This window comes from Rhincodon typus, chromosome 4, assembly GCF_021869965.1.
Source record: "Rhincodon typus isolate 14 chromosome 4, sRhiTyp1.1, whole genome shotgun sequence".
Classification (NCBI taxonomy): domain Eukaryota; kingdom Metazoa; phylum Chordata; class Chondrichthyes; order Orectolobiformes; family Rhincodontidae; genus Rhincodon; species Rhincodon typus.
This window is the reverse complement of record NC_063335.1, coordinates 67,766,574-67,782,559: the sequence shown is the minus strand read 5'-3', so window position 1 is coordinate 67,782,559 and position 15,986 is coordinate 67,766,574. Positions and strand designations below refer to the sequence as shown.

Sequence of the window (15,986 nt, the reverse complement as noted above, 5' to 3'; positions counted from 1 at the left end):
TGACAACATGTTATAGTCCAACAGGTTTATTTGAAATCGCAAGCTTTCGGAGCGTCAGGTGACGAAGGAGCAGCGCTCCAAAAGCTTGCGATTTCAAATAAACCTGTTGGACTATAACATGTTGTCATGTGACTTCTGACTTTGTCTACCCCAATCCAACACCAGCACCTCCACATCATCACTCTATCAAGCACGCACTCTTGATCGTAACATCTCACCGTGAAAATTTTCTTCATCCTTAGTTATCCTCTGGCTCTTTTGCCAATTACCTTTTATCAATACATTGTTACTGATACCCCCACCCCACCAAGAAAACAGCTTCTTCATAATTATTCAGTCAAAATCTTTCCCATCTTTTGTATAATTCCAAACAAGACATCTTTTGTGCAAGTAGGTTCAGCTCTCAAAATTACTCAAGTTTAGGCAGGGTTATCACACTGTCCCAAGCCAATTTGCGCTTATAGTTTCTGAATTTTATTTATAATACACCCCTGCCATTGGTTAATTATCTGGTTTACTGTCTTCCTCCTTGCATTTGCCCCATTATCCATCTTCAAATTTCCTGGTATAACAGCTTATCACAATTAATTTCTGAAAAAAGTGACATGCATTGAAGCTTTCCGTTTTCTTACAAGATATTAAACCATAAATGAAAAAATAATTTACATGGTATGGCAAAAGGGTGCTAATTGCCTGGCAAGGGAACACTGATAGGTAGAGACAAAACCTTAGAGCTTTACTGTGGGATACCATTATTCTTGGAATTCTGTCCTGATGGATACAGGATGAAAAGCTTCAACGGCATGCCTCTTATTTCAGCAATTACTCTCACAATTCTTTAAACTCTTTATTTTCTCACTTCTGCTGCCAAAGGAGGCTAACACACAGACAGCTTCAATCTCTCCATGGGAGAACAGGATTAAGGAGAAACAAAATGAGAGGAGAAACTGAAAGTTGGTGCTGTCTGCACCTCCTATTCAAGTGGTAAAAACTTATACAGCTCAATACACACTGGTGAACAGGAATATGCACCTAAACATCTTGGTACGTGATTCTTAGAAATCTGAACTACACAGGAAGAAATAAATTGGGATTTCACACCTTCAAATTTGCTAATTTAAAACAACTAGAGCCTACAATATACTTAGCTTTTCAAAAAAGGTAACCTAATATAGATACCTTCAAGTTTAAAGCCAATGTTGAGTCCGTCAATATTGTGGTATATGTTTGAAATACCATCGAGAATGCATCATGACTATTGCCAAAAGAGACTGAGGAATCAATCTGGAAAAAGAATCACATCCATTTAAATTGACAAAGCACTGCACAAAGATAAATATAACGAATAATCTAATTGGAAGGCTCTTTCTCCAAGAAACCCTTTAATAACAGGCTGAATCAGGAATGGAGGTGATAAATGTTACAGCCAAGGTCCTTGTGACACTGAGGTTCTAGGTTGCATGTTCAGCTCAATCTCAAAAAGGACACCAAGGCCAGGTTGGTTCAGTCTGTCACTGGCCAGTGAGGGGGAATCTAACTGGTAGGGCACAATGTTTATGACAGACCAGATGTTGGACAAGTCTCTTTGGGAGAAAATTAACTGGCATGAGAAGCATCATTACTAGGTCATTACAGCACATTGCCTGCCAAAAGAATAACTCCCTCTTTACAGAATTGGTACTTTACAGAGAATGTCCAAAAATAATTCCACAATCTACAAAATAAATATAAATACATAAAGGCACAAAACTGAAGACAAACATTTAAAACTGACAAATTTATGGCTTATCAAACTGGCCTTATCTACATGTAATTTCTATCCATTAAACCTTAGTTCTAGTGTTATGTTTCCACATATGAAGTTCAAAGCAGATATACTTATGGTTTGTAGATTCAGTTCGAACTTTAAAGCTTTTATTTTGAAGTCCTATTTAAATCTGAGCATCTAGCCACCTACATGTCTTTCCTGCTGATCCCTTCAAGTACTCTCTGACCTTCGAATTCAGCCTCGAACAAAGACGTCACAGTCACATAGGCCAAACCTCAAATTTCACAAGCCATTTTGAGCTCAGTCCACACTTTGGTCCCTTTTCCTCTCAAACCTCTTCTGTATAATATTCCAAGAGAGCAATCCTGAACCTTTATTTTAAACCAAAAATGCTATCTCACCTTCTTGTAGTTTAGTGCAGTTTTCAAAGTGCGTAGCAGCCTATTACTCCTAGTAATGCAGATTAATTTTTTAAAAATATTTCTACAAAATTTTACAATACCATTGGATATCAATACTATTTTTCTCAGATGCATCCTGCCCCCATTCCATTTCTCAAATCATTGTGTCTGCTTCTTAGTTCCTTCCCTTCCACAAATTTCTCTGTCTCTCCCTCCCTACATTTCTCCATTCTTACCCTTATTCTCTTTCTTACCTCTCCTCACTTAATTACACTTGACCTGAAGTATACATCATCTTTATTCCTTCTGTGTATTGCAAGATGAACCATTACAAGTAGATTAATAATTCAGTTACTTATAAGAGTGATAATTCAAACATTTACCATGCAAATTCTCGACAGATTTTATGTTTATTGATTAATTTAAGAAGTATCAAAGTAAATATTGATTAGTCAATATTGTAAGAATTGCCTGCATTTTCTTGAAACTTGTTATTTGCACAACTCTTCAGAAAAATATAGATTAATTATTCAATATAGACTCGTTATTTATTAAGCTGTTCTAAATACAATCACGTTAAATATTACAGCTATTTTCAAATAAACAAACCTGGTATCATATCTCCTCTCAAATCTTTCCTTAATAACTAGGAACATTCTCATTACTCTCAACACTCTGTCCAAAACAACGATATGATTTTACAGGCACAGGTGCACCCTTCCATGGGGTTCAAATTTCATATCTTGATTGCATTAATTTACATTTCTCTGACATACAGTCAGGTGGCAAACATAACGTACCTGCAGTACTTTGGAAAGCAATGTTAAGACAGCCATCTTACTCTCAGGGCTAGATTCCATTGTCCACCAGGAATCAAGTTTTGCCCAGTTTGAAAGTACAGCACCAACCAGGTAAATACCCTGCTTCTTTCTTACAGTATAGTCTCTGAAACTCTGGTCAAGCATTCCATTCAGAACAGTGCTCACCTAAAAAAATAGAAGAAGAGTATTCGAAGCATGCAGGGCCAGAGGGTGAATTAGCTAAAAATCTTATGGCATCCTCAATCTATAAATTCAACCAATATAATTTTTTTGTTGTTGCTGACAGACTATATAGATGCATACAGGAATAAATCACCATAAAATAAATCCATATGTCCCAATCTCCTGCTTAGTTTAAGGCTTAACAAAGCTTTATATTACAACATTAGGCCTCATCTCAGAAATAGTGAAATGAGGCAACAACTGATGAAGTTATGTTTTCTGGGCTATGTATAGGAAGCTATCTTTAAAATCATACTGTAAAGATTTTATTTAAAAATACTGGAGTATACTCTACATAATTTGGATTTGTGGAAACTGGAGCTAATGTGATTTGAAAAAAATATCGATATTAATCAGAGTCAACCTACCCTATGTAACAACAGCGATTACACTTCAAAATACTTAAATCAATTCTATGCTTATTTTGTGCATTCATGGTATGTTAGCATCATTGGCCGGGCCAGCGTTAATTGCCCATCTCCAATTATCCTTGAGAAGGCAGTGGTGAGCTGCCTTCTTGAATACTGCAGTCCATTTGGTGTAGCTATATCCATGATACCATTACGGAGGGAGTTCCAGGATTTTGACCAAGTGACACTGATGGAACATTGATACATTTCCAAGAAAGGATAATGAATCTATTTTGTTGGAGATGGTCATTGCCTGGCATTTGGGTGTTGACAACTTGCTAACAAGTGACAACTCACCACTTGTCAGCCCAAGCCTGGATATTGTCCAGCTCTTGCTACATTTGGAAATGGGCAGCATCAGTGAATGTAGTGAATGGTGCTGAACATTGTGCTGTCATCAGCAAACATTCCCCCTTCTCACCTTATGAGGGCAACATCATTGATGAAGCAGCTAAAGATGATGGTCAAGAACACCACCCTGGGGAACTCCTGCAGAGATGTCCTAGAGCTGAGATGACTGACCTCCAACAACCTCAACCATCTTCCTTTGTGTAGATATCAGACCAGCTGACAGTTGTCCCCCTAATTCCCATTGAATCCAGTTCTGCCAGAGCCCAGACACTCTCAGTCAAATGCAGCCTTCATGTTGAGGGCTGGAATTCAGCCCTTTTGTCTATGTTTGTACCAAGTAAGGTCAGGAGCTGAATGGCCCTGGCAGAATTCAACTGGGGCATCACTGAGCAGGTTATTGCTGAACAATACTGCTTATTGCAGGTATAACTGTTGATGACCCTTCCATAACTTTACTGATGATCAAGAATAGAGTGATGGGGCAATAATTGGTTGGGTTGAATTTGTCCTGCCTTTTGTGCAGGCATACCTGGACAATTTTTCAATTGTTGGATAGATGCCAGCATTGTAGCTGGACAGAAACAGCTTGGCTAGACAGCAGCAAATTCTGGAGAATAAGTCTTCAATACTACTGCTGGAATGTTGTAAGGGCCATAGTCTTTGAAGATTCCAGTGCCTTCAAACATTTCTTGATATCACGTGGACTGAAGTGAATTGGTTAAAGACTGGTATCTGTGATGCTGGAGGCCGCTGCAGGGAGCTGAAATGGATCATCCACCCAGTAGTTCTAGCTGAAAATTGTTGTAAATGATTCAACATTATCTTGTGCACTGATGTATTGGGTTCCCATATTGATATTAATTGTCCTCTACAATTCATGACTGGATATGGTCGGACTACAGAGCTTGGATCTGATCCATTGGTTGTGGAATCACTTAGCTCTAACACTTGCTAATTATGCTGTTTGGCATGCAAGTAGCCCTGTTTTGAGGCTGCACCAGGTCGACACCTCATTTTTAGATATGTCTGGTGCTGCTCCTAACATGCCCCCCCCAACTCTCTTCATTTCAATCCCCTGGTAATGGTACAGTGTGGAATATGCCAGGCTGAGAAAATTGCAGATTACATTGGAGTACAGTTCAGCTGTTGCTGACAGCCCACAATGCCTTATGAATGCCCAGTCATGAGTTTCTACATCTGTCCTATTTAGAATGTAATGGGCCCTATTCTCAATGTGAAGACGGGTCTTCCTCTCCACTAGGACTGTGCAGTGGTATTTCTTACTGATACTAGGGGGACAGATCCATCTGTCCCCAGTTGGTTCCCTCACCATCTGCCACAGACCCAGTCTAGCAGCAGTATCCTTCAAGACTTGACCAGCTTGGTCAGTAAAACTGCTGCCAAACTACTCCATGTGGTATCAGTAACTGATTATATTGTGTATCCCAATAATTACCAAACAGTATCCTTTGACCAACAGGCTCTCTGGTGGAGTATTCAAAAAAAATTCCTCAATTAATTATTGGTATCCTTACTAATATTCATCCATAATAATCCCTGCATAATTGTAATCTGAAAAGTGCTTACCATTTTAGGGTTTTCTCTTGCTGATGTCATTAACTGGGCCACTGCAGAGTTAAGATTTCTAAGCAATTCACTGTTAATGGTTTCAGGAAACAAATTGTAGAAGTATTCACCATGAGAAAAACTGATGAAGTGTCTCTGGGATGCCCCTGAAAGTGGCACAGAGAGCTCAACAGTGTTCAACAGCAACGAGACCAGTTCTTCACACTACAAGGATCAAGAGATAGAGTCTATTCAAATGGTTCCAATTTCATTACCCAGTAATAATAAAATTTTCAGTCAGAAGTCATATTCAAGTCTGAACTAAACTTGTATGGTATCAACAAGTGTGTTTATGGAATGTCTTTGACATAGTAAGATAACCCAACACACTTCATGAGCCTTAATGTCTGACACTAAAAGACACATTAGGGCTTGGTCATGGAGATAGGCTTTTAAGGACAGCTCCAAAGGAGAGGCACAGTAGTTTTGAAATGCAGTTCCAGAGTTTAGAGCTATGAATGCTGAAGGTATTGTTAGAAATGGTGGAATGATTAAAATCAAGGATGTAGAAGAGTGCAGAAATCTTCGAGGGTTGTAACACTAGCCATTGAGAGATTTGAAAAGAAGGATGTGAGTTTTAAAACTGAGTCATTGCTGGATCAATGGAAGCAAGTGAGCAGAAGGGTCACAGATGAACAGGGCGCAGTGCAGGTTATTCTACAGGAAGCAGTTTTACATAAGCTCAAGTTTACAGAGGGAATGTAGCAGCAGAGCAATGTGATCAACCTTCTTAGAGATCAAAGAAGCACAGACAAGAGCTTCAGCAAATGAGCTGATGCAGAAGCAAAGCCTCGCAATATTAAGAAAACAGAAGGAGGTCAACTTCGTGATGATCAGTAAGCCAAGTTCAGGGTCAACTGTGACTGTTTAAGCCAGTACTGGAGGCCAAACAATCAGTGTGACTAATCAGACGTAGTAGAGTTGTTGAGAGCAGTGTTGGTGAGGAATAGCTGAATATCATTAACAAACCTGATGTTGGGTTTTACAAGGATGTCACTATGAGACTGTGTGTAGTTGAGAAATAAAGAGGGATCAAGAGTTGATCCTTTAGGGATACCAGACGTAAGAATGCAGGACAGACAGAGAATCATTGCAGGTCAATTTTCTTGCGGCACCTTGATTTATAGGAATGGAATCAAGTGAGGGAGGTCCCAGGCACCTGGAGGAGGATGGTGTGGTTAACTATGCCAGGGTGAATTTATTGAATGCTTAATCATTTAAATACTAGCTATGAATTTAATAAAGTAAGGGATTTGGCTGCCTCAAAGTCTATTTGTTCTATACCTTATTTGTCAAATAGTGCCTTTATTCTGAGGTTGCAGACTTGCTCGCCGAGCTGGTGTGTTTGATTGCAGACGTTTCGTCACCCTACTGGGTAACATCGTCAGTGCGCGGTGAAGCTTTGATGCAATCAAACCCACCAGCTTGGCGAGCAAGTCTACAACCTCATCCACAACCCAAGCTACAAATCTTCTCAAAAACTTTGAGTGTCTTTATTCCTTAGTTCTAATGCACATTTACTTGTGTCTGGTTGTAGCCATAGATAGTTGCTATAGGAAATCAGATTCAAGAGATTTCTAGTTCAGTACAGACAGAGCTTTTCCCATTTTTCAGCAAAGAATAACAACCAGGCAGCAGTAGCATCAAAGGAAAAATTTCACAAACCAAGCTAACTAACATCAGGCTCACAAGGATCACTCAAGGCGTAAGCCTAGCATTAAACGGGATCAAAAGATCAGCCTTACCATTTGGATGTGGGAGTCCCTCCAAGGGCCACAGGGTGCCTGATCAGAAGGACTCACCCCAAACCTGTAAGGAGGCTGCTAGTACACCTAGTGGTCGCCCCATGTAGCCAAGTGACCAGCTGCTGCTGGTATACCTGATCGTAATCAATCTGACACACCTCTGGAGCAGCTGTGACTTGAACCTGGGGTAAGGACACAACCACTGCAACACTAAAGGCTGTTGGCATAATCGCAGCAACAGCAGGAAGAGGGAATTAATTGGCCTTTCATTGGCCACTTAAGAGTTTCAATTTGCCTGAGGGTTGTCTACTATTCAATGCCACTGATAAAATATCAGCAATTGCAGAAAAGCAACGGGTATGCCATTCCTACTTTCCCCAACGATTCCACCAACAAATATCATATCCCCTCACCCCAAGTGGTTCCCAGCACACTCCTTGGGGTCTCATAAAATCCCATTTTAGGACTGAACACTGTGGTGCAGCAAATTTTCCGGTACTGCAAATGATTATTTTGAAGAATTTATTTCCAACGAGAAAATATACTAAGGAAAGGAAAACAATGGACCATGACAAAAAAAAACTCCATTTGCCAATGACATTGTAATGGAAGATTATTTCAGGAACCCATCATACTTTTTATCTGTTGCAACAGTCACTGACCTGCCCGCCAAGAGAAAATGACAGCTGTAATAGTCCATCTGCTAACATCTTACTGCTGACATCTATTGTTGGGAGTGATTTCCTCTCATCTCCAGGTGCAATCCCTTTATAGACAGTTGATAAAAGCTTCAAATTCAGTGGCGGGCCAATACTTCCAGTCTGTATCAAATAACAGTAGTATTTCAAACTTAATGACCAGATGAATATGAAATACAAAATTAACCGAATAACTCTCACAATAAAGTAAAGTTGTTTCAACTGTCTGCAGCATATTTGAGAATTCTTTAGATAGGTATTTTCCTAATCAACCTGTTAAGAAATGTTGACGTACCACTAGAGGAGGTGGAACTTGAACCCGCGCCTCCTGCGAAAGCTGTAGATATGATACAAGACAAAATTGCTTATAGATGTATGGGACTCAGTATACTGTTGATTGTGTGACATAAAAATTACCTGGCACTTCAATACAGAGTTCAGAAGTCCAGCCTTGTGCAGTTGTTTGCAGGCTAACAGTATGGAGTTCAATTTGGCATGCTCTGTCCGATTATATAGATCAACTCTACACAGATCTTCAATGCTGTCACATACATTAAAACATAAATTAAAAGTTAAAAAATGTGGAAATGCTGGAAATCTGAAATTAAAACCATCAGTTATGACTTGGAACAGAAACAATGGGTTAACACCTTTGTCAAAACAAATATCTGATGCAAGGTTTCAGGCTGAAATCTTAATCAATTTTGCAGATTGTAGTCAAACTATTTCATATTTTCAGCATTTAAAAAAAATCATATACAAGTCATTTTCTTCCATGAAGGTCTTTGTATTTAATGAATTATCTCCTCAGCTTTTTCAGCAGAACCATACTACTTTTGCACTTCTTTGAGAATGTATATAGGGTCCTTTGGTCAATACACCAAATAATGCACAATAGTAACTTAAGCAGGGCTCGCCTCCCTCATTGGCTTTAAACCACGAGACCATAAGACTTAGAAACTGAAGCAGGCTATTTATTTCATCAAGTCTGCTCTGCTATTCAACGAGATCATGGCTAATCTGATAATCCTCAACCCCACTTTCCTGCCCTTTAAGCAGAACCTTCGGTTCCCCTACTGATACAGGTAATTCTCCTATAATGCAATAGTTGCATTCTTGTGTGACCTCGCATTATAATTTGCATTATAGGGAAATCGCTATACCTGTACAGCAGAAAGTTTGCGTTATCCAAACAGCTTCCACTGATCATCAATCGCATTATAGCCAATTCGTATTAATGAAACACACGTTATAACAGAACTACGTGTATAAAAAAAAGTCTATCTTAGCCTTGAATACACTTTAACGACCTAGCCTCCACAGCATTCTGCAGTAAAAGATTCCACAGATTCACAAAATTTGGAGAGAAGAAATTCGTCATTTCTGTCTTAAATGTGTGACCCTTACACTGAGATTATGCCCTCTGGTCCTAGACTCTTCCACACTGGGAAACAACTTCCCACATCTAACCTGTACGTCTCCTAACAATCTTCTATGTTCCAATAAGGTGTCCTCTCTTTCTTCTAAATTCCAATGAGTACAGGCCCAATCTCCTCTCGCTATAACCTGGGTCAGTCTGATGAATCTTCTTTGGACTGCCTCCTATACCAGCCTATCTTTTCCAGGAAAAAAAAACAGAAATTGCTGGATAAACTCTGCAGGTCTAGCAGCAAATGTGCAGTGAAAGCAGAGTTAACATTTTGAGAACCTCTGAAGAAGGTTCCTCAGACTTGAAGTGTTAAATCTGTTTTCTCTCCACAAATGTGCCAGACCTGCAGGGTTAAATTTTAATTCATTACTATTCCTCTAACAGCAATTCTAATTTTACCTCTGTGACGCAAGTCTTTTTTTCATGCTGCACTCTAATGTTTCTTGATAAGGTGATTTTAGTGCTGCTTTCAACAGCCTCACAGAGATATCTGGTAGACTTTTCATCACTTGTACATCTGCCATATTAAATCCAATAGTCGGTGGATCAACCACTACTGTTGCTACAAGTTCAAACAGGTTGGAATTTAGTACATCTTTCTCCAGCATCTGAATGGAAAGGAAAATAAAAGTCCAGTTCAATTCAAAAAAAATAAAGTTTGCTCAATCAAAGAGAAAACTCAAACATGAGCTCATATGGTTCAATACATCAGTTTGGTGCAGGTATTTGCGAATGAATGGAAAGTGAGAATCCTCAGGGTTCAGGTAGGTAAGTTGGAGAAGAAGGCATTTGGCACGCTTCCAATTAGTCAATATATTGTGAATAGGAGTTGAGATATCATGTTGCGGCTGTATAGTACATTGGCGAGGCCACTGTTAGAATACAGCTTTCAATTCTAGTCTCTATAGTGATATAGGAAAGATGCTGTTAAACTTGAAAGGGTTCAGAAAAGATTTACAAGCATGTTGCCAGGATTGGAAGGTTTGAGCTATAGGTGGAGGCCGAAAAGGCTGGGGCTTTATTCCCTGAAGCATTGGTGGCTGAGGGGTGACCTTATAGAGGTCTATAAGGTCATGAGGGGCATGGATAGGTTGAATAGCCAAGGACTTTTTCCCAGGGTAGGGGAGTCCAAAACTAGAGGGCATAGGTTTAAGATGAGAAGGGAAAGATTTAAAAGGGACCAGAGGGGCAAAGTTTTCACGCAGAGGGTGGCGTATGTATGGAAAGAGCTCCAAAGGAAGTGGTGGAGACAGGTACAATTACACATTTAATTTAAAAAGGCATTTGGATAGGTACATGAATAGGATGGGTTTAAAGGGATATGAGCCAAATGCTGGCAAAGGGGACTAGATCAGTTTAGGATATCTAGTTGGCATGGACCAGTTGGACCAAAAGGTCTGTTTCTGTGCTGTAAAACTCTATGATTCTAATAACTGTCACATTAAACCTGCATAAGACATTTGTTTGGCCTCAGCTGGAATACTGCATGCAATTCTGGCACTCTACTTTAGGAATGTCATGAAGGCATAGGAAAAAAAAGTCAGAAGAGATTTACAAGAATAGTTCCAGAGATGAGGAATTTCATTTATGAAGATACATTGGAGAAGCTGCGGATGTTTTTGGAAAAGGAAACCTGGGAGGAGATCTGATTGCAATATTCAAAATTATGAGAGATCAAGACACAGTAAAGAGGAAGGAAATGTGACCACTTGTGGAAGGATTGAGAATGTGAAAGCACAAATTTAACGCAATTGGTAAAAGAAGTAAAGGTGACAAGATAAATGTTTTCATGAAGAGAGGCATTAGGATCTGGAATGCACTAACAAGTGTGCAGGAGAAGGTTCAATTGAGGTATTCAAAATGTAGACAGATGGTCATTCAAAAAAAGGAAGAATGTGCAAGGTTATATGCTCATTTAGAAAGCTAACTCAAACCTGATGGGCTGAATGGCCTCCTTCTAAGTTCTGACAATTCAGTGAATAAATGTAGTGTGTTAGCGTTATACTGTGACATAGAGTGCAAGGTCTGTAGCTTTAATCTTGTATACTTGAGTTAATAGATCACAGCTGTGACGTGTGAAGGTATGACCGACCATTTTCATCTGCTTCATCAATGACCTTCCGTCCATTATAAAGCCAGAAGTGGGGATATTCATTAATAATTGCACGATGTTCATCACCATTCGCAATTCCTCAGATACTGAAGCAGTCCATGTTCAAATGCAACAGGATCTGGACAATATCCAGCCTAGGGCTGACAAGTGGCAAGTAACATTCCTGCCTCACATATGTCAGATAATGACCATCTCTAATCAGAAACATCTAATCACCATCTCTTGACATTCAATGGTGTTACCATCACTGAATCCCTCATTATCAACATTCTTGGGGTTACCATTGACCAGAAACTCAACTGGACCCGCCACATGAACACAACGGCTAGAAGAGCAAGTGACAGGCTAGAATTCTGTGGCAAGTAACTCATCTTGTGACTCCCAAAGCCTTTCCATCAACTATAAAGAGTTCCATCAACGAGTTAGGAGTATGCTGGAATATTCTCCATTTGCATGGATGGGTGCAGCCCCATCAACACTCAAGAAGTTTGACACCATCCATGACAAAACAGCCGACCCAACTGGCAACACATCCGCAAACATCCACTCCCTCCACCACCAATGCTCAGTACCAACAGTGTGTACTATCTACAGAATGTGCTGCAAAAATTAACCAAAGATCGTTAGACAGCAACTTCCAAGTCCATGACTACTTCCACCTAGAAAGAGGCAGGCAGCAGATACGCAGGAACACCACCTTCTGCAAGTTCTCCTCCAAGCCACTCACCACCCTGACTTGGAAATATATCATCATTTCTTCACTGTCTCTGGGTCAAAATCCTGGAATTCCCTCCCTAATGGCATTGTTAACAACACGTGGAATGCAGCAGTTTAAAAAGGCAGCTCACCACCATCTTCTCAAGGGCAACTACGAATGAGCAATAAATGCTGGCCAGCCAGCAATGCCCAAATCCCACAAATAAATAAAAAAAAGTTCTCTTGAGAATAAGACGAAACAGAGACAGAGGCCCCATACAACAGGTGGCTCAAGCTAGAAAAGGCTAAATATGATTAAACAATAAAAACACTTCTCTACATTACTGACTAATAATCACAAAACTCAACTTAACCAAATGCAAGTACCCAGTACTTTCTGTAAATATCTGAATTACTACCTTCAAGAAATCCTGCTGGCAATCCTCCAGGACCATGCTAACAAATTCCATAATACGAACGATGATAGTGCATTTACTGTAATTGTAGTCTTCTCTCTCTCTTGGGCTAAAAAGTATGCCTTTGATGCCATAAGCAAAGCTCTCCTCTGCAGCTGTGATGTCATGCATTGCAAGATTTGTCAAGAAGAAAGTCAGGGCTTTCAGGAAGCTGGATTTCTGGTAAGTTCCTGCAAATAGCCAAAGAAAACATCTGTGAGATATACAAGCTCATCAAGAACTTCCACTTTTCCATCATCCCTCTGATCATTAGATTGACATTTCACCAACATACCCTAATTTGCAATGGGCACAGCAATGGTTTTAAGAATTATAAATTTACTGACCTGACATAAAGAAGCAACTCTACAGTAAAGGCGATAATAATAGAATAACACCATTTTGTGGAACATAGGATATACCCTAATATTTAGAAGAACTTTAAAGTTGTTAAGTGGATAAGTGGAAAACCGGGGCAAAAGCAGCAGGCCATTGTGTAATTGTATTTATATTCAATATTGCTCCGTTTGACTACTAAACTGAAATAAAATCACCATCTTCCAGTTCATTGAACTTTATTGCCACTATCTTACCTCTACACTGAGACAACTGTCTCCTCTCCTGCATCACTAAGATGGCTCAGTGAATGGAACCTTTGATGGAATTGACCACAACATTCTCTCCAAAAGCCACTCTCGTATTGTACACGTGAATGGTACTCCCCTCGCAAGGTTCCTTTCTTAACATCTGATTGTAGCAAGATAATAATTTGCAGTGGCTGTCTCCCTACACTATACCTCTGGAGTGCTTGTATTGACCTTCTCCTCTGTCTCAATAATTGCAAACCCTTGGTGACATTTTCCAAAAAATAAATCAGATTGTGCATGCACTCTCTCTCTCTTTCAACCCTTCACTGCCTCTGAGATTTCAGATCGTTTGCCTGACATTAAATTCTGGATGAGTTGTAGTTTCATCAAAATTAAGCAACTGACAAACCAGAATCTATTGTTGTCAGCTTCCACTACAAACTCTATTTCTTTGTAAGTGATTTCATCTCTTCTACAGCCTCACAGGTTGAACCCAGGCTGTCCCTACTTCTGGTGGCTCTATTTGATTCTGGGCTGAGCGTCCAACTCTATTTGCACTGCACCATAAAGACCACGTTCTGAATGTCACCCAGCCTCGCTCCCGCATCAGCCTGTCATTAAAAGGTTTGTCTATGTTCTTATTACCTCTAAACTCAACCAAACCAATTTTCTCCCAGTTGGCCTTATATCATCCACATTCGTAAACTTACTTCATCCAAGATTCATCTGCTGAATTCTAACTCACAAGTGTCGTGTGTTGTACATTGTCTCCTGGCCTACCAATGCCTCAAATTTAAGATTCTTAACCTCCTTCTCCAGTTTCTCCATGCTGTCATGTTCCCTGTCTCTGCAACTTTCCCCAGCATTACAATCCTTAAAGAATGTGACCTTTCAACTCTTCCTGTAGATAATTATCCAATTCTTTTTTGAAGAGTTCGATAAAGTTTGTCTCCATCACGCAGGCTCTAATATCCATATTTCCTTTTTTAAGTCTATCTACTTCTCTGTTGTTCTTTCTTGTATTAAGACACTTCTTATACTTAGCCTTTGATTAACACTAAAATATCACCTCTGCTAATATTTCCTCCTGTGGCTCAATGTCAATTTGTGCCCATCATTCTCCAGTGACATGCCTTTGCATATTTTCCTATGTTACTTGGTTAAATATAAGTTGTTGCTCATGCCTTTTTGCCTTAATCACATTGGCATTTTCTATCTTCTCTATGATTTACGCTGGCAACCTTCCTCAATTAACACCATCACTCTTCCTCAAAGCTCTCTAAAAGTCATCCTGGCAACCATGCTTCTCTTTCCAATAATGGCATTCTTATTTCTTCCCACCACAGTAGGATAATTTAAATTCACCATTGTCATCTAGCTACCACTTTCCCTACATAAAACGGGATTAATGCAGAAGAACTGAAAGGAAAATGCTGGAAAAACACAGCAAATTCAATATCAATCAAGTGAGATAGAGGAACGTTTCAGATGTAGGTCTTCACTTTGATTAGTGCAAACAATATTTTAATTGTCAAATAGAATAAATTGTAAACTGTACCTCGAATGTAAAAATATATAAAAGTGCAAACTCACCCATTAGTTTATTTGGCTTGACCAAATGCAGCCCTATGAAGGTGTTGTAACAATCTAGAGCTGCCAGTAACATATCCATCCACTGTAGTGCAGCTCTGACACTAAAAGGCTCTTGCAGATCACTGAGGGTGGGATGACGAATAATTCCTGAACAGTTGTCATGATCACTGCCAGCTCCCTCAAATTTGTTAACCAGGAATGAAACACCATTTGTCTTCAGAATTTCTTCCAACCACAATGACGGTGTCCTGGCTCCTAAAAACAAATACACAAGCTTCATTTACAATTACAGGTTATCATTTATTCTAAATTCTGTTTCTAGAGTTCTGAAGAGGAGTCATACTAGACTCAAAACATTGATTCTGTTTCTCTCTTTACCCCCACAGATGCTGCCAGATCTGCTGAGTTTCTTCAGCATTCTTGTGCTTGTTATCATTTATTCTTAAAAATCATGAAATAATTTGAAACAATGTCAGAAACCTGACAGCGCATATGGCACTGAGGTAGTAATGCACAATGGCATTTCTAATCTAGTACATATTTAATTTGCCCATCATATTGATGAAATAACAACTGCATTGTTTTGAGAATTTCAAGCATCAGCCAAGCATCTGGAACAGAAAGCTGGAGGGAGGGCAAGATTTGTACTTCATACTATCCAGCTCAAAGTGACACAGAGCAGCATGTTTAGCCTGACATGAACCAAAGAGGCCAGTCAAACATCTCTGGTAAAAAAAAGATTCACACAACTTTGAAGTTTTTTTTTGAACAAATATCAGAAAAGCTGGAGTTATTTAATATGAATTAATCAATCCTGCAAGACCTTGAACCTAAATGAATTATAATAGAGACTTTTAAACATCATGTGCTTTTATTGTGTTTTTTAAAAGTTGAGGACTGAAATGGGGAAGAATTGCTTTAAAACCAATGTTCAAACATTTAAGCAATGTTTTGAAATGTTAGTAATCTGACACCCACAGCAAGCATCTTAATTAGGAGATAGTAGGAACTGCCAATGCTGGAGAATCTGAGATAACAAGGTGTAGAGCTGGATGAACACAGCAGGCCAAG

The 15,986-nt window shown here is 39.4% G+C and overlaps 1 protein-coding gene across 2 annotated transcripts in view; it reads right to left on the bottom strand.

The window, feature by feature from the left end:
• Positions 1-15,986, bottom strand: part of prkdc (protein kinase, DNA-activated, catalytic subunit) — a 204,650-nt gene that overhangs the window by 115,778 nt on the left and 72,886 nt on the right. For both annotated transcript variants that reach the window (XM_048595548.1, XM_048595549.1), the window contains exons 31-38: positions 14,916-15,170; positions 12,700-12,926; positions 9,871-10,079; positions 8,460-8,583; positions 8,007-8,165; positions 5,561-5,764; positions 2,970-3,155; positions 1,180-1,284 (exon numbers count right to left, since the gene is read on the bottom strand). In XM_048595548.1, the coding sequence (XP_048451505.1) occupies positions 1,180-1,284; positions 2,970-3,155; positions 5,561-5,764; positions 8,007-8,165; positions 8,460-8,583; positions 9,871-10,079; positions 12,700-12,926; positions 14,916-15,170 (1,469 nt within the window). The remainder of the gene's footprint in view (positions 1-1,179; positions 1,285-2,969; positions 3,156-5,560; positions 5,765-8,006; positions 8,166-8,459; positions 8,584-9,870; positions 10,080-12,699; positions 12,927-14,915; positions 15,171-15,986) is intronic.